This window comes from Drosophila bipectinata, chromosome XR, assembly GCF_030179905.1.
Source record: "Drosophila bipectinata strain 14024-0381.07 chromosome XR, DbipHiC1v2, whole genome shotgun sequence".
Classification (NCBI taxonomy): Eukaryota; Metazoa; Arthropoda; class Insecta; order Diptera; family Drosophilidae; genus Drosophila; species Drosophila bipectinata.
This window is the reverse complement of record NC_091735.1, coordinates 24,796,410-24,814,537: the sequence shown is the minus strand read 5'-3', so window position 1 is coordinate 24,814,537 and position 18,128 is coordinate 24,796,410. Positions and strand designations below refer to the sequence as shown.

The 18,128-nt window shown below is 44.8% G+C and overlaps 2 protein-coding genes across 5 annotated transcripts; one reads left to right on the top strand and one right to left on the bottom strand.

Moving 5' to 3' along the window:
• Positions 1 to 265: 265 nt before the first annotated feature.
• On the top strand, positions 266 to 13,254 carry RhoGAP15B (RhoGAP_ARAP and RA_ARAPs domain-containing protein RhoGAP15B). Of its 3 annotated transcripts, none has more exons than XM_017239273.2 (9): positions 270 to 885; positions 6,188 to 6,803; positions 8,152 to 10,447; positions 10,510 to 10,636; positions 11,044 to 11,684; positions 11,763 to 11,858; positions 11,914 to 12,048; positions 12,102 to 12,625; positions 12,688 to 13,254. In XM_017239273.2, the coding sequence occupies exons 2-9, from the start codon at positions 6,196 to 6,198 to the stop codon at positions 12,821 to 12,823; spliced, it is 4,563 nt and encodes a 1,520-aa protein (XP_017094762.2). In that variant the 5' UTR covers positions 270 to 885; positions 6,188 to 6,195; the 3' UTR covers positions 12,824 to 13,254. The 3 variants fall into 3 exon arrangements, with proteins under 3 accessions (XP_070132349.1, XP_017094762.2, XP_017094761.2); XM_017239272.2 differs by having other exon boundaries at positions 6,188 to 6,989; XM_070276248.1 differs by lacking the exon at positions 12,688 to 13,254 and having other exon boundaries at positions 266 to 885; positions 6,188 to 6,989; positions 11,765 to 11,858; positions 12,102 to 12,243.
• Positions 4,429 to 5,096, bottom strand: LOC108123876 (uncharacterized). Of its 2 annotated transcripts, XM_070276388.1 has the most exons (2): positions 4,908 to 5,096; positions 4,429 to 4,817 (listed from the first exon to the last, which is right to left on the bottom strand). In XM_070276388.1, exon 2 carries the CDS (start codon positions 4,764 to 4,766, stop codon positions 4,506 to 4,508), a length of 261 nt encoding a protein of 86 aa, XP_070132489.1. In that variant the 5' UTR covers positions 4,767 to 4,817; positions 4,908 to 5,096; the 3' UTR covers positions 4,429 to 4,505. The 2 variants fall into 2 exon arrangements, with proteins under 2 accessions (XP_070132489.1, XP_017094764.2); XM_017239275.3 differs by lacking the exon at positions 4,908 to 5,096 and having other exon boundaries at positions 4,429 to 4,860.
• Positions 13,255 to 18,128: the final 4,874 nt, after the last annotated feature.

Sequence of the window (18,128 nt, the reverse complement as noted above, 5' to 3'; positions counted from 1 at the left end):
TATTTGTTTTGGTATTTTTTTCAAACACACATCACTATCATTTTCCCCCATCCCTAATACTATTGCCCATCTCTATCAGTTTCTCCCATCACTATTGCTCTTGCCCATCACTATCATTTTCACCCATCCCTAATACTATTGCCCATCTCTATCAGTTTCTCCCATCACTATTACTCTTGCCCATCACTATCATTTTCCCCCATCCCTAATACTATTTCCCATCTCTACCAGTTTCTCCCATCACTGTTACTCTTGTCCATCACTATCATTTTCCCCCACCACTATCATTTTCGCTCATCTCTACAGATCTTGTCCACCACTAGTGAATATCAGAACAACAAAGAATGGAATTGGCTTCGGATCGGCAGATAGTGAATATAACAACAATTCAGGTTGCAGCCACTGCTGCAGTGTGTAGTGTCATTTAAGTAATTGTTGATGTGCTGTGCGGACTCCTTCTTGCTGATCATTTTATCAGGCAAGACGGGGCGGGGCAATACAAACAATGCAAGTTAAGGTGTGTGTTTGTGCGATCGAGTGCCGAGAGGGGTAGTTGCAAGTGATTCATTCAGAAAATCATAAATAAATAAGAAAAGCGAGCTGCCGCAAAGCAAGTGTTTGCCAAAGTGTGTCAATCGAAAGAATTGAGTCAACAACAACAACAACAATGATCGGTTCCAAATCAGTGCAATATGTGTGAGAAATCTTAATTCAGACTTGACGATCATTCTCCCCCCTCTCCTCGCGCTAACTCGTTTTAACATTTTGTTTTCTTTTTTTTCGAGTTTTTTTTTTTGTTTTGTTTGGTGAACAAAAAGTATAAGAAAAAGCACGCATAATTGCATACGAAATTTATATTGGCTGGCGGCGAAGAAAAAGCGAAAGGTAAAAGTTTTTATATATACATTTGGGTTTTTATGACTTTGCACTACATTTTTATTAAAGCCATAACCACCACCCAGAAGAGGGTGAAAATGTTGGTTTAAGCGGGCGCCCCTATACTCTGTTGTGGCGATTTCGAAAAATGCGCTTTAATCAATATAAACGAATATATATATTCTATAAGATAGGTTCCATTATACCACATTTTTAAAATAGTTTGCTGCATTGATAACAGTCGACAGATAAGGCTATTAATCTATCAAAATAGATAGTAATTTTAATTGTTTTTTTGAGTTATATAAACTGAGAATTTTCGTTCGAAACAATTGAAAAAATAATTTAAATATTTTTATAAAATTTTCCCCTTCAAGATCTCTTAAAAGTGTTACCATTGTAATGTTCTTGTAAAAACACCACTATTGTGACCTTAGGTGTAACGTTTCGCTTATAACTGCTTATCGCTCCCATTTTTGCGAATCTGTATTGGTATTGGTAGTTAGTGTGTATGTCAAAAAGAGAGAGATCCGCTACAAATAGTGGCTACTCTTTTTAGCCAATAGAACAGTCAGTCAGTCACCTGTTGACACAAAAATGCCAACAGTGTCTCCCCCTCTTTGTTTGCCCTGCCTTTGGCTACCCAGACTTTTGGCACATTTTCTAGTTGTTGTTGTGGTTGTTGTTTGTATCAACTCATGGACTTCATGGGCTTCTTAATTGTTTAGCAATTAAACCAATTATAAACATATTAAGCTGGCCAAAAACCGACATCAATTTTCAGTTTTCCCTTTGACTTTCATGGCACAACTTTTTCAATAAATGATCAATAGAATACTTTTTTTGGAAGGGACTTGGAGAGACAGGTCACGATAATGGTAGTTTTCAGACAAAGACTTAATTGTTTTAAGTAGTTTTTCATTTTTCAATTTTATAATTTATAATTTTGAAGCTAAAAGCTACAAAGAAATATCCAAAATATCGAAATCTCTTCTATAATATTTGTAAATATTAGCGCGCTTTTAAATCCCCCTGGCCCTGGCAAAAAGCTGCCCCAACTGGCTTTGTTTGTTTGTCTTTTTCCACCTGGATCACCTGGTCATTACCCATTACAGTTACTGTTGGCCAGGTAATCAAGTGAGTCTACCCCCCATTCCTTAAGTTCTATTTCCATTTCTGCGCTGTCTGCGCAGGCGCGGCGACTGCTTTTTTGTTACCTACCTGTCTCTTCAAATACCTGTACCTGTCCCTGTACCTGTATGCATGTACCATACCTGTACAGGTGTACAGCGGTGTTCGTGTGTGATTTTTCAGTGTGTAAATCAAATCACAAATCGATGGCAACAACAACACGACACGACAAAAAATGCCGTCAAACAACTTGGAAATCGAGCTAAAATAGCCGCTTCTTCTGACCAGGCCCGGTGGCTTCCCCCTTTTTCAGACTTTTCTTATATAATTGGGGCCATGGAAGCGTTAAGTCGAGTGCTAAGCTATCTGTTCCCATTTCCTGCAGTCTTTTTCTATCTTTTTTTTTGCATGAATACGAGTCTCAGGAATATACGACTTGTATGCTGAACCGTTGGCTCAGCTTATTTTAACGCTTATCGCATTAAAAAACATAAATAAAAACAAAGCTCAACTCTGGCCCGTGATTCATGGTACATGCACTACATTGTACACTCGAGGCACTTGCGGTGGCGATAGTGGCTCTTCAGGGAGGTCTCTATTATATTTTTATTATTTATCCAAAGCTTGCAGAGTTTATGAAGTAGTTATTCAGGTTTTCAGATGTTTCTGGGCTTTCATTTCTATATTTTCTATATTTTTTTAAAGATACAAAGTAAAGAAATGGAATACAGAGCCACTGAATATATATTCTGGTTTTAAATAATTTGTAGACCTTTTCTAAAATAGTATGAAATTAGAATCTTAAGATTATATATGAAATATCTCGTATAATTCGATTTTTTACAAATTTCTCGATAATTATCGATAGAATTCTAAAATTCTAACCCCTGCTGTGAGTAGCCATGGAATAGGCACTTGCATTACTCTTGGTCCATGGAAAATGTGCTGTAATTAGTAAAAAATTAAAAAAAAATAAAAAAAAACTAACAAAGCAACAAAGAAGCCAAGTGATTCATTCGAATAAGCGACGAATAATAAAGAGATCCAATTGCAGATGCTCATGAGTGTCTCCCAGTGCCCATGAGTGGTGGATATTGACAAACAAATGTTCTACTCCAGCGGAAGTGTGCACAATTAGAGGCCATAATTGCTCGTTTTTTAGCCCAATTGGAGCAATGTGCCAAAAATAAACGAAATCCGAGAAGTTGATCCGGACATTGTGCTTATTTCTTGCAGTGTACTCGGCCAGGCTAATGAAAAATAAAACCCAAATCGTAACCGCAAACGTTTGCAGAAATACGAGAAGAAGCCACCCGGCTGGGCATTATCGGAGGGCGATAAGCCTTTCAAAAGCGTCCGGTACTTGGGCGGCCAAGTATCTATCTTTTCCCAGAGCCCAGACCCAGACCCAGCACCAGACCCCCGGAATCAATCACCATTCGGCTATAGCTGCAGTCCTTGTAAGCCCCCCAATTTCCATTAATGATCTATTGGGAAACCGAAACCCATTGCCCAGAATTGTCATTCTTATCGCCACAGTCTCTCTCGCTCTCTCTCTGTCCAGCCACTAAAAATACAAGCGATATCTGTCGTATATACTGGGTCTATATTATATAGACCTGTATACTATATAGCTACAGTGCGAATCGAAAGTATGCGAGTGAGTAGTATATGGAGGCGTAGGTGATCTCTTCAAGACTATCTGCGAAAATAGGTGAATGCCAGTGATAGAGTGGCGAGGGTTACAAAACAATTGATTCACCCGTCGGGTCTCGGGGCTCGGGTCTCGGGCCTCGGAAATTTTGATAGTCTGCTGTGAGGCTATGAGGAATTAATCATCGATTCGTGAAGCTCCCCAGCGCATAGCCCAGAAATTATAGTAGAATATCGGGTATATATCGCGTATATATTCAACGGGAAGCAGAACGCTCAGCGATGACTCATCCCAAGTTCATTCATCCAACTTGGGGAGGAGAAAGGAGGGCACTCCAGAAAGAGCACCCCACAATCCCCACACAATGGATGGCGGAATTTTATAAACAAATTCATTGAGTCTGGAGGGTCTAGAGGGTGTGGAGGGGGGAAATGGCAACTCCCATTTGGAGGCATTTGGAGAGGGAGCACTTAAATGGACAGGCCCCCCGCCCGGACCGGACAAGTTGAAAAGTTCAGGGAACTGCTAAACAATAGGAGGCCCATGGAGGAGCTCCTCCATCAGAGAGCCCATCGAGCTGATTGGAGTTCTCCAAACCGGCCAACTGGGCAGATCTCTGGCCGTCTTGGAAAGCGGAAAGTGAAAGCTTCGATTGGCGTGCAGGGAAATGCAAACACGTGTCTATAATTTCCTATATCTCGCGTTTATTTGGTTTTGATTTTGGCCGTCGGGGTAATGATCATCCCCCGGCCAGTCCCCCCCCCCCCCGTCCCCCGGCTAATTTCCACTTAAATATGCAAACAAACTTAATTTTAAATCTAAATAAATGATGAGATAATTGCGACTAATTGGAAAAGTCCAGGCGGCGGCGGGCCAGCAGCAGTCGAATGCGCCGCCGCTGCTCCAGATCCTGCAGCTGCTGCTGGACGAGTATCCGGTGCAGTAGCTCCACCTTGGCGTGCTCCTGGGCCCGTTTCTCCAGTCGCTGCAGTTGCTCCTCGGCAAAGGACTCCATCGCCAGGGCTCTAGCTTCCTTCTTGGTGGGGTGGCTGGTTTCCTGGGGCTTCTCCTCGTTCCAGTAGAGTGCCAGTTGGAGGAACTGCATCAGCAGTTGCACCAAGTGGCTCCAGAAGATCTGGTAGTTCTTAGTCAGGTTCTGGGACATGTTTGCGGTTCGGGTTATGGTTGGCAAGTGTGAGGTAGGTTGTGGAATGAGGGGGGTTTTATACAAAAGAAAAAGGGTTACCTGCTTATCCCAAAAAGACCTGCAACCCTATTAGGTAGGGGTAACCCTATATACCTAACCCTAACCCCTTATTGGCTTAAATGAGGGGCTAAGTAGGTATTGACTCTTAAATCATAAAAGAATTTGGATTTTGGGGAAAATATTTAATATTTTAGATTTTAGGGATATACCCTGGAAACTCTGGAACTTCAACATGACTAGACATGCTGACTGGACATCCTTTTTTTGCGTAAAACTGAAACCACAAAGTAGGCTACTTATTGGAGCGATTTATTACAAAACTAGTTGACAGATTAGCTTTTCTATTCTTGCGCTGGTGGAGCCCCCTCTTCCTCTTCCTCCTCCTTGTCCTGGCTGGGCTGTGGCTCGTCCCGCTTGAAATCCTCGCCGTACATGTCCTGGTAGGCGCGTCTCAGGATTTTGGCGGCGCGGCGAGCGAAGGCACAGCGGCATATGGTCTCCGCCATGAGAGGTCGCACCTGCACAATGGCGTCCATGAGGGGCTTCAACCTGGCCTGGACCTCCTCGGATGTGCCCACGGCGCACACCACTCCGGTGACTATCAGGATGTCGGGCTTCTTCGGGGCCATGTCGCCCACATCGTGGCATATCTCAGCCAGATCGTCGCCCTCCCCGGGCAGCTTGGTGGTAATGTCCATGTTGAGGACCTCCTCGGGCAGGCCGAGGTAGTCGGAGCCAATCGCTCCCAGGCGCGGCTCGGCGGCGAACAGCTTCTCCATCGAGGGCATGTGCTCGGCGAACTCCAGAGGCTGGTCAGCACCCTCGACGAATCGAAAGTGTATCTGGCGGATGGTCACATCCTCGCAGTATTCGATGAGTTTCTTGAGCTCCTCTTGCTTGTTCATGATGGACGGCTACTTTAGGTCGCGAAGGATACTAGACTTTGAATTTAAAAGGTCTAAAAACCGGTGGGAATTTTGCAATTTGATATTTACAAACAAATATTCTATAAAAATTAGAAAATTTTAAACCTTTCGCTACGCTTTCCGGGCTGGGAATGAATTTTATTTCTGGGTTACAGGCTGAGGCCCGAAATTTCAATTCCAAGGCCTTCTAGGAGGCAATATTTTTTTTCAAAAGCTAGTAAGTACAATGGGCCAGATCAAGGGTACAGTGGGATAGATTTAAAAAAAAAATTATATATTTTTAGAGTTAGATTATGATAGAGTTCTGAATAGATTTTAGGATCATATCAAAGATAATGTATTTTTTAAAAGTATTCTTAATTTTAAATATATATATTTTTATTTAATTTCCAGTTCCTGCCATGGAGCAGGCTCGTCCCGTTCCCGCTCCTCGTCGCCTCTACCCGGAACTGAGGCCCGCCAACTACGAAAACATTGAGATCCGGCCCCCCAGCACCAACAACATCACCACAACCAACAACAACAACAACAGTAACAACAATAACCTCAAGAAACTGAACATCAATGCCGAGAATCTGCACGGGAACTGCTCGGAGAAGAAGCTGCCAGCTGGCGGACACAACAAGCTGATCCTCCAGGAGAGCAATGCCGTGGTGGACCTGCAGCAGCCGATCTACGGGCCAGATGCCAACGAGAATGTCCTGGAACCGGAGTATGCAGTGCCCCGGCCAGCACCGCGCCAACGACAGCCACCAGAACCGGAACCGGAAGCCGAGGAGGAGGTAGTGCCGCTGCGGGCGATGCGAGCGGCGCCACAAGTACCACCAAAGCCGCTGAACGTGCCAGCTGTGGATCAGCGGTTCTCCGTTTGCAGCGAAATGTCCACCACCAGCGCCGCCACCCAGGGCAAGGGGGGCGAGGATCGGGAGGACTCGCGGTATGCCTCGAACGCCTCACTGGACTGCAGCGAGAGCTCGCAGAGCGGCAAGTTCAAGTCGCAGTCACCCGGGTACGTAGACGGCGTAGATTCGCCATCGACCTCGCCATCGCCATTGCCGGATGATCCACAGACTCCGGAGGATGGGGAACCGGAGGATCGTCCAGATCATCCAACCGCCAGCCAGCCAGAGTCGTCGTCCGAAAAGTCCGCCAGCCACGATGGCCAAGATTCCCAAGAAGATGAGGAGGATGACAAGTAAACCTATTTCCACCTTTCCACCCAACCCCTTGGGTTATCCGTTTTTTGCACTTTTCCTCCCCCCCCCGCCCCTCCCCACACTCCCTCTTAACTTAATTTTTTTAATGGCATTTTTTAGGGCTTTTTTTTAAATGAAAAGTTGTGGCCCAAGGTTTTTTGCAAGATTTTTAATATTTTGCACAATTTTTTTAAAAGTAGAAACTAACTTAAAAATATTTAACTTTTTAACTAACAATTGGGGTTAACCCCAGAAGTACTCTCTATGGTTGCGGTCAAGGGTCAAGGCTCTTGAGAGGGTCTTCTCTTCCAACAACAAACAACATCTTTTTAATAATTTTAACTTTTAATTTTTAAAAACCCTTTAAATATTGTACCTCTAGACCAGAAGACCCCCTTAAGAAGCCTTTAAAAAACATCGTTTTTAGGTTAAATATTTGCCAAAAAAAACAAACATCATAAAATAATCATTTTTTGGCCAAAGAATTTGGTTAAAATATTATCTTTATAGGCGATAATATCTTATCGAAAGATTATCAGCCTGCTTAGGTCTTGTGTGCTTCCTGATAACATTTTCAAAATTTAAATGAAAGCCAAGAAGGTAAAGTTTCATAGAATCCTCCATTAAATCAGCTTCCTGAAAGGAATAGGAATCGTAATGCTTCCTTAATTTCCTTAAGGCTATTTTTGGAGAAAGAATGTCCCAAAATAGAAAGATCCCAGCGGAAGTATCTTCCTTTTGGGGGTTTGGCTTCAATTCCATTTAAGATCCATAAATCAACCAGCAGCTGTCGGAGCAGGAGCTGGGGAAGGTATTTAAACAGAATCTGCTCTGGAGAGTCTGTTCAAGATCAATGACAAGGAGCTGGACTAAAAATAGAACCCAGACTGCCTCTGAAGATCGTTCCTCGCACTTCCAATGGGTGTCTAAATGGTGGAGTTTGTGGTTTCTTTGGTTTTGGAAATTAAAGACAAGGGAATTAGGACCTAAGGAAAGGCTATAATATATGCTTGTTTTTGGCTTTTGGAACACTCTGTAGTCTAACCCTCTCCAGGACTTGGCTTTATGGATTTTTGTACTAACTTTAAACTCTATGAAATGGTTACTTTTAACTTTAAATAAAAAATAAATAAGAATTTATAATAATAAGAGCTCTTTTAGGAACCTGCTGCGAACCCTGGGCACCACCTCCAAGCTACTGGGCGAGGCCATCGGCGAGAGGATCACGTTCAAGGCCAAGGGAGCCAAGAAGCGGCTGGACAAGAACTTCAAGAGCTCCACGGAGGCGATCAGCAATCTCAGCGCCGACGCCAGCCGGAGTCTGAAGCACGCCGGCAAGCGGTTCGGCTCCAACTTCAGTCTGGGCAGGACCAAGGACAAGGCTGGATCACCCGAGGGCGGAGCAGCCGGAGGTGAAGACGAGCTGGACCGGCGGCAGACGATTGCCAACACGGAGGTATTCAGTACGATCCAGTTCTCCAGTCCCCTGAACCGGAACGGAGCTTTGCCCGATCTGCGGGAGCAGGCGAAGGACAAGGACCAGGATCCAGGTCAGGAAGAGTGCTATGAAGTGCCCAAGTCGCAGCAGGGCAAGCCGCCCAGCTACGATGAGGCGCTGAGGGCGCGTCCCTCGCCCAGTGCCTCGCCAATGGCCAGGAATCTCGCCCAGGAAGCGGCTCAACGAGTCCAGCTACGCGGCCACCATCCGAGGCAACAGCAGCCAGCCCAGAACACCAGCTCCTCCTCGTCGGGAAATGGAGACGAGTCCCCCAGATTGCCAATGCCAGCTTTTCCGCCACCCCGCCTCTCCCAGCAGTCGGAGCAGTTCCGCCTGGAAGCGGCATCCCTGCAGCCGCCAGTGAGGCAGAAGCGACGGAAAAATTACGAACACATAGAGCTGCGACGTCCTCCAGTGGACTCTGCCGAGCTGGAGCAACTGAATCGAGCCGCCGAGCTGGCGGAGCGTGAGGAGTCCCTGCTGTTATCCGCCAAAAATTTAGAGGCCGAGGCCAACGCCCCCAAACCGGATAGGAGTGATTCCTGGCAGTTCTACGGCGAAGAGGAGGACCAGGACTCGGACGAATCCTCGCCAGAACCGGTGTACGCCAATCAGGAGGCCACCTACGGCAAGCTCTTTGAAATGGCCACCGCCGGCAGCAGTCGCAGCAATCTCCTGACCCCCAACCCGGTCACCGACCAGCTCGCCTGCATCAGCGAGGACTCGGAACTGGGCAGCGAGTCCTTGGAGGGGGCTGTTGGCGGGGCACCGTTGCCCCAGGACCTCATACTGGAGTTCGACCCCCTGCATAGCAAATGCTCCACTCTGTCGCGCTCCAACAAAAGCAATGAGCTTTTGCTGCTGGAGCATCTGCTGGAGGAGGATACCTACGGAACCATCAAACGGGAACAGGACGACGTTAGCATGTGCACCTCCGAGGAGGAGGCCACCGCCTGCAAGAGCCCTCCGAGCCAAAAACAACCACAGATCGTCCACCAGAACGCCCATCTGTTGAGCGATAGTATGGAGAACATGCTGGACTCCGATCAGGAGAGGATGCGGGACGAGGAGAGGGTCAAACCATACCTGAGCAAGGTCCCGGAATCCACCAGCAAGGGAAACGTAGTCGTTGACCTGGCCAGCTCCTCCAGAAACCGCACCAATTGGTTTGTGGCTGAGAACTCCGCCACCGGCAGCTCCACCAGTTCCAGCACCGCCGCTGCCACTGGAAAGTCCTCGAGCAACATTGAGGGCGATAGTCCACCCACTTATCTAGAAGCCATTGGCGGCAGCTCTAAGGAGTCCAGCAAAGATTCAGAGAGCCGAAATACGATCGGCTCGCGGTTCAGGCAAACCATAAATGCCTTTTCGAATGTCAAGCTTAAGATGGACGCAATGAAACGGAAGGCCAGTTTCCGGAATCAGCGACAATCCGATCTAAAGGTAGCCCTCCAGATGGTACCACGACCCAGCTTGTCGCCGCTCCTGGTGCGCTACGAGGGTCCATTGGTGCGCTTTCCCACCGGCGTGGTGGAGGACATTCTTAAGGAGATGCAAAACCGCAAGGCCATACTGCGGGAGCGGCAATTCCAAACCTTCCTGGACCAGGAGATGAAAACGCCCAGGGAGGTGATACCTCTAGAATCTATCACTACTTTGCAGTGTGTCAGCAATAGCCGGGTCACCGATACAGCCACCCATTTCTATTGTTTCGAAATCACGACATCGCAGCCCAAAAATGGCAATGGAGCCGGCGATGTAATGTCCTCGAATCCGAATCTTCTGATGACCAGCAACTCGACGGGCAACGTCAAGCAGCAAAGAGTCTCCCATCTATATGGTGTAGGCAAGGAGTCTGAACGGGGCGTTTGGATGCAGAAGATTCTGGAAAGTCTCACCAATAGCCTGCCGGTGAAGTATACCTGCCATTATTATCGCGCCGGATGGTGTTACCTCAAGGTAAGTAACCCGACTCTTAAAATCAACCAGTAAGGTTATTTTTTGGTCAATATCTTTATTAGAACTCGATCACCTCTGAATGGAGCGGCACCTGGTTGGTACTTCGCAAGAGCCAGCGTCGTCTGATCTTCGTCAGTGAGTCCAATGGAAACGTCGAAAAAATGGATCTACGCAAAGCCCGATGTATAGGTAAGAAGTCCTCATTGTAATATGTCGCACTTGTTTCATTTAAATCAAAATTCATGGCGGGCAACCGCCCATGCCATTTTCCAACACACCCATTACCAGCCTTAATTTATCGATATATTATCGATCGTTAGTTTGCTTTTGCGCTGAACAGCACAAAATTTTGCACTCAACAGCACACTTTTATGCGCTTTACAGCTCGCACGGCACATAATTGCGCTTAACAGCGCACAGAATTTCCATTAACAGTACGCGTTGTTGCGCTCTACAGCTCGGATTTTTGGGTAAACATGAAGATCGCCGAATTGGCCTTAAGTCGTTTTGAAATCAGCGCTCCAATGTCCATTTTTCACCGTTTTTTTCGAAAACAGCGCCACAGTTTCAAAAATGTACAACAATTATCTTTGCAGTCCTCAAGGAAAGCGACGAATCCATCGACAACCTACACGTGGAAAGCGGACCTATGCTAATGATCGATTGCCCGCCGTACTCTGTGTACATGATTATGAGCTCGGCCCGAGAGACCAAGATCTGGCGACACATTATCCGCGAGGTAGCCCACAACAATGGCTTTTCTCTGGGAGATCAACAGCTTACCCGCTACGATGTGCCCGTGATCGTGGATAAATGTATAAATTTTGTTTACATACATGGCTCCATGTCGGAGGGTATATACCGCAAATCCGGTTCGGAGAACTCCATGCATAAGCTGATGAGCGCCTTCCGCGCGGATGCGTTCAATGTGGAGATAACCAGGAACGAGTACAACGAGCACGATGTGGCCAATGTGCTAAAGCGGTTTATGCGCGATCTGCCAGAGCGGTTGCTGGGCAAGCTAACTGATAGTTTTGTCTTTGTCACAGAACTGGCCGTGGCTGCAGAAAAGATTCCCATTTACCGTGAGCTGCTGGCCAGACTTTCGGCCATCGAAAGGGAAACGCTGCGTCGAATTGTCAACCATTTGGTGTTCATCAGCTCGCAACAGTCCAAGAACAAGATGAGTGTTCAGAACCTGACCATGATCTGGGGTCCCACATTGTTGGCCAAAAAGGTTAGTTACATATAGTCTATCTCTATACTCTATCCCTTACATCCTTCACTAAATAATTATTATTTAACATATTTGAAGAGCGACGAACTGATTTATTCGCAAAAGGAGGCGGATGTCCTCAGCGACCTCATACTGCTCTACAAAAATCTATTTCCCTGCAGTGCGGAAGAAATGGTTAGTAAAATAATTCCAAATCGATCTATTATGTAACCTTTATTTTATTTTGCAGAAACGCGAGCAGGCCATGCTGGCATGCCTGCAAAAGTATTACGCCGCCGCCGAGACACTCAAGGATGCAGTGAAGCAGTCGGGTGACATTAAAATCTGGATCAGCCTGAATCCCAACCCGGATAATACCACAGAAGTATTGTTTATACTTACCCCCTTAGTTTATATATTGATCCTTTGATTGTTTAGGAAAAAACCCAGGTGAATGCCACCATTTCGCCCACCAAAACCGCCTACGAGCTGTGCCGTGAATATTCCGCGAAAATGAAATTGCCGACCCACCAGCTTACCCTGTACGAGGTGATTCTCAACGACAGCCTGGAACGCCCCCTGCATCACGACACCAAAGTGTTCGACGTGATCCTGAATTGGTCCTATTGGCCAGAGGAAGATCGCAAGCACAACTACCTGATGGTGCGTCCGGTGGAGATGCTGCGGGAGATCCAACGTGCCGTCAAGAATATGTCCACCGTGACACCTGGCAAGGAGCTGCGATTCGCCGACTCCAGAACTAAGACTTTCAAGAACCTGCAATGCGAGCTGAGAGATGGCAAGATTGTGGTTTCGAAAAAGGATAAGAACGACAAAACCACCATTGTGAGGGAGATCTTCCTGCAAAGCAGCACGGCGTACTTGGGATGCGAGCGGAAAAGGGACTTTCCGTGGAGCTGGGCCATCACCTTTGTGGAGCGCACGCAAGCGCAGATTATGAGGTAACAACTGAAATCTGCCTAATTTTTGAACATTAATATAGTATCCATTATCTCTGTTGCAGATCTCGCGATGCACCCTTCATCGGACATGTCCTGGCTGGCAGCGAGTGGGTGGATCGGACCATCTGGTACTCGAGTATCTGGTACTGCCTCTACGGGGACAACATCCTGCCACCAGCCGAGATCATCATCAAATAGGAACGCAATTCTTAAGCTTTCGTGTAGATATCCCAGAATTTATATGCAATAATTAGTTGTAACACCTACGTTTCTATGCAATATGCCAATTATGTTAAGCTTGTTTTTTTTCCCGCATGTTCTGTATATATATGACATTTATTCATTTGACAATCCAAATTGTAAATACTTAAGTCTACTCTTATGCCATTTGTCTTCAATCTAGCTAGTTAGCTGATTTCTATTTAGACACGGCCGCAGTGCATCAAATTAGCGATAAGTTAACCTTTTCGGAATACCTTTAATGTAATTCTTAAACGCGATTATTGGGTTTGCATTTATGTACGTGCATATGTATATTTTATAGTTTAAGCCATTTTATATAATTCTTATACACTCCAGAGTTGAGAATATGTATGTAATGGTGATAAATAAAATGTATTCAAAGTGTATGTTTCTTGACTGTGGGGGTTTGTTGGTGGTATGGGGGAAAAGGGGTATTTTTGAGGGCATCGTACGCATTTTTCCGTCTGGTCCATTTCTGGTCCGATCTGGCAACGCTTGGCATTTTCGGAATCAGCGCCCCAAAGTCTATCGAATTGCATACCAATTTTGTCAAAATCAGACAAAAAATTTTTCCGCGAAAATTGGAAAAAATCGTGATGTATAGCCTTTCCATTTTTGCGAAAAATCGGTCGAAAATGAGTTGTTCGATATCGAAAAACGTGGTATGCAGTTCGGTGGACATTCGAGCGCTGATTCCGAAAATGTACGGCGTTGCCAGATCGGACCAAAAATGGGCTTTCTAGAGCCCATATCTCGGCCGTTTGTGGTCCGATCTGGCAACGCTTGGCATTTTCGGAATCAGCGCCCCAAAGTCTATCGAATTGCATACCAATTTTGTCAAAATCAGACAAAAAATTTTTCCGCGAAAATTGGAAAAAATCGTGATGTATAGCCTTTCCATTTTTGCGAAAAATCGGTCGAAAATGAGTTGTTCGATATCGAAAAACGTGGTATGCAGTTCGATGGACAATCGAACGCTGATTCCGAAAATGTCAAGCGTTGCCAGATCAGACCACAAATGGCCGAGATATGGGCTCTAGAGTCTTTATTTCTGGCCCGATCTGGCAACGCCGTACATTTTCGGAATCAGCGTCCCAAAGTCTATCGAAATGCATACCAATTTTGTCGAAATCGAACAAAAAATTTTCCCGCGAAAATCGAAAAAAATCATGATGTATAGTCTTTCCATTTTTTCGAAAAAACGGTCGAAAATGAGTTGTTCGATATCGAAAAACGTGGTATGCAGTTCGGTGGACATTCGAGCGCTGATTCCGAAAATGTACGGCGTTGCCAGATCGGACCAAAAATGGGCTTTCTAGAGCCCATATCTCGGCCGTTTGTGGTCCGATCTGGCAACGCTTGGCATTTTCGGAATCAGCGCCCCAAAGTCTATCGAATTGCATACCAATTTTGTCAAAATCAGACAAAAAATTTTTCCGCGAAAATTGGAAAAAATCGTGATGTATAGCCTTTCCATTTTTTCGAAAAAACGGTCGAAAATGAGTTGTTCGATATCGAAAAACGTGGTATGCAGTTCGATGGACAATCGAACGCTGATTCCGAAAATGTCAAGCGTTGCCAGATCGAGCCAGAAATGGGGTTTCTAGAGCCCATATCTCGGCCGTTTGTGGTCCGATCTGGCAACGCTTGGCATTTTCGGAATCAGCGCCCCAAAGTCTATCGAATTGCATACCAATTTTGTCAAAATCAGACAAAAAATTTTTCCGCGAAAATTGGAAAAAATCGTGATGTATAGCCTTTCCATTTTTGCGAAAAATCGGTCGAAAATGAGTTGTTCGATATCGAAAAACGTGGTATGCAGTTCGGTGGACATTCGAGCGCTGATTCCGAAAATGACAAGCGTTGCCAGATCGAGCCAGAAATGGGGTTTCTAGAGCCCATATCTCGGCCGTTTGTGGTCCGATCTGGCAACGCTTGGCATTTTCGGAATCAGCGCCCCAAAGTCTATCGAATTGCATACCAATTTTGTCAAAATCAGACAAAAAATTTTTCCGCGAAAATTGGAAAAAATCGTGATGTATAGCCTTTCCATTTTTGCGAAAAATCGGTCGAAAATGAGTTGTTCGATATCGAAAAACGTGGTATGCAGTTCGGTGGACATTCGAGCGCTGATTCCGAAAATGACAAGCGTTGCCAGATCGAGCCAGAAATGGGGTTTCTAGAGCCCATATCTCGGCCGTTTGTGGTCCGATCTGGCAACGCTTGGCATTTTCGGAATCAGCGCCCCAAAGTCTATCGAATTGCATACCAATTTTGTCAAAATCAGACAAAAAAATTTTCGGCGAAAATCGGAAAAAATCGTGATGTATAGCCTTTCCATTTTTGCGAAAAATCGGTCGAAAATGAGTTGTTCGATATCGAAAAACGTGGTATGCAGTTCGATGGACAATCGAACGCTGATTCCGAAAATGTCAAGCGTTGCCAGATCAGACCACAAATGGCCGAGATATGGGCTCTAGAGTCTTTATTTCTGGCCCGATCTGGCAACGCCGTACATTTTCGGAATCAGCGTCCCAAAGTCTATCGAAATGCATACCAATTTTGTCGAAATCGAACAAAAAATTTTCCCGCGAAAATCGAAAAAAATCATGATGTATAGCCTTTCCATTTTTTCGAAAAAACGGTCGAAAATGAGTTGTTCGATATCGAAAAACGTGGTATGCAGTTCGGTGGACATTCGAGCGCTGATTCCGAAAATGACAAGCGTTGCCAGATCGAGCCAGAAATGGGGTTTCTAGAGCCCATATCTCGGCCGTTTGTGGTCCGATCTGGCAACGCTTGGCATTTTCGGAATCAGCGCCCCAAAGTCTATCGAATTGCATACCAATTTTGTCAAAATCAGACAAAAAATTTTTCCGCGAAAATTGGAAAAAATCGTGATGTATAGCCTTTCCATTTTTGCGAAAAATCGGTCGAAAATGAGTTGTTCGATATCGAAAAACGTGGTATGCAGTTCGATGGACAATCGAGTGCTGATTCCGAAAATGCCAAGCGTTGCCAGATAAGACCCCAAATGGCCGAGATATGGGCTCTAGAATCTTTATTTCTGGCCCGATCTGGCAACGCCGTACACTTTCGGAATCAGCGCTCGAATGTCCACCGAACTGCATACCACGTTTTTCGATATCGAACAACTCATTTTCGACCGTTTCGATATTATTACAACGCAATATCGATAGTCAATCCGATTCCATTTTGCGCACTATAGCACAGCTGATGTGCTGCAAAGCGCACTATCGCCCACTTGATGTGCTGTAAAGCGCACTATCGCACGTTTATGTGCTGTAAGCGCAAGTTTATGTGCTGTAAGCGCACGTTTATGTGCTGTAAGCGCACGTTTATGTGCTGTAAGCGCAAGTTTATGTGCTGTAAGCGCAAGTTTATGTGCTGTAAGCGCACGTTTATGTGCTGTAAGCGCACTATCGATAGTAAGTTACAACAAGTTTTCAGCAAAAATCGAAAAATCCGATTTTTTATACGGTTTTCCTATTTTCCAAAATTTTCTTGAGTTTTCCAGCATTTTCCAGAATTTTTCTGAATTTTTTAATTTTTCAGAATGACTTGCACTTTTTTGCGGCTTCGAAAAAGTGGATTTCGGCCCGCTACCAGGCTCGAAGTACCAGGCGAACAGAAACGTGCAGTAGGTGGATTCTTATTTTTCAAACTGTTTTTTGTGAATAACTCAGCCATTTGGCATCCAATCGTGGATTTTGATGGCTCAAAAAAAGTGGAAAAATACGGTCCATCTACCTGGCTACCTAAGCCTGGTATTGGCCAAGTTAACACGGAGTGGCTAATAAATTTATTTGAAATATTTATTTTTTAAAGTTCATTTGGTTATATCTCGGTCATTTTTCAACCGATCGGGAAGAAAAGTATTATTCCTGGATCAGGACCTTAATGTCCTTCGAATTGCATCAAAGGATCCTTTAAATATCCTGATCTACATCGTAAATGGTGATACCGATCCATTTCTAAAGTATGACTGTCGCTCGACATTTTGCTGTTGGATTTCGAAAATATTTTGATGCAGATCGAAGGATATTCATGTCCTGATTCCAAAAATATATTTTATTCTAAGATCGGTTGGAAAAGTGCCGAGATATAAACAAACCAATTTATAAAAAAATATTTCTAAGCCCAATTTTCTTACCACTCTGTGTTAACTTGGCCAATACCAGATTTTGTTAGCCGGGTAGATGGGCCGTATTTTTATGCATTTTATGACATACAACAATCCCGGATTAGTGGCCAAATGGCCGAGTTATTCACAAAAAACACTTTCGAAAAATAGAATTCACCTACAATGCGTTTCTGTTCGCCTGGTACTCCGAGCCTGGTAGTGGCCTGAAACTTAAAAAATTTCAGCCTCGAAAATCTGTGACGTCACGGGCAGAGCTTTTATCCACTGGGTTGTGTCTTGGCTGAACAGGTTCGTGTCTTTGGTGGAATGTGGATTCTATGTGGGACCTGTGTGGATCCTATGTGGGTCTTGTGTAGAACCTATGTGGGTCATGTGTGGATCCTATGTGGAACTTGTGTGGATTGTAAGTTGATCGAAGACCGTTAAATTCAAATTCAAATTCAAAAAAGTTCCCGCCCGCGCTCATTAAGCTTTTCTAAAAGTTCCAAGTTCAATCCGTGACGTCACAGATTTCAGAGGCTGAAATTTTTGAAATTCCCGGCCGCTACCAGGCTGAAGTACCAGGCGAACAGAAACGTGTAGTAGGTGGATTCCATTTTTTGAAACTGTTTTTTGTGAATAACTCCGCCATTTGACATCTAAGCCCAGATTGTGGTATGTCAAAAAATGCAGAAAAATACGGCTCATCTACCTGGCTAACAAAATACGGTATTAGCCAAGTTAACACGGAGTGGGAAAGAAATTTGGCTTAGAAATATTTTTTTATAAATTGGTTTGTTTATATCTCGGCACTTTTTCAACCGATTTTAAAATGGAATATAATTTTGGAATCAGGACATGAACATCCTTCGATCTGCATCCAAGGATCGTCAGAATCCAACAACAAAATGTCGAGCGGGAGTCATATTTTAGAAAAGGATCAGCATCGCCATTTGTGATGAACATCAGGATTTCATGAGGATCCTTTGATGCAGTTCGATGGAGATTAAAGTCCTGATCCAGGAATTGTACTTTGCTTCCCGATCGGTTGGAAAATGACGGAGATATAAACTAAAGAACATTTAAAAATAAATATTAAAGTCAAATTTGTTAACC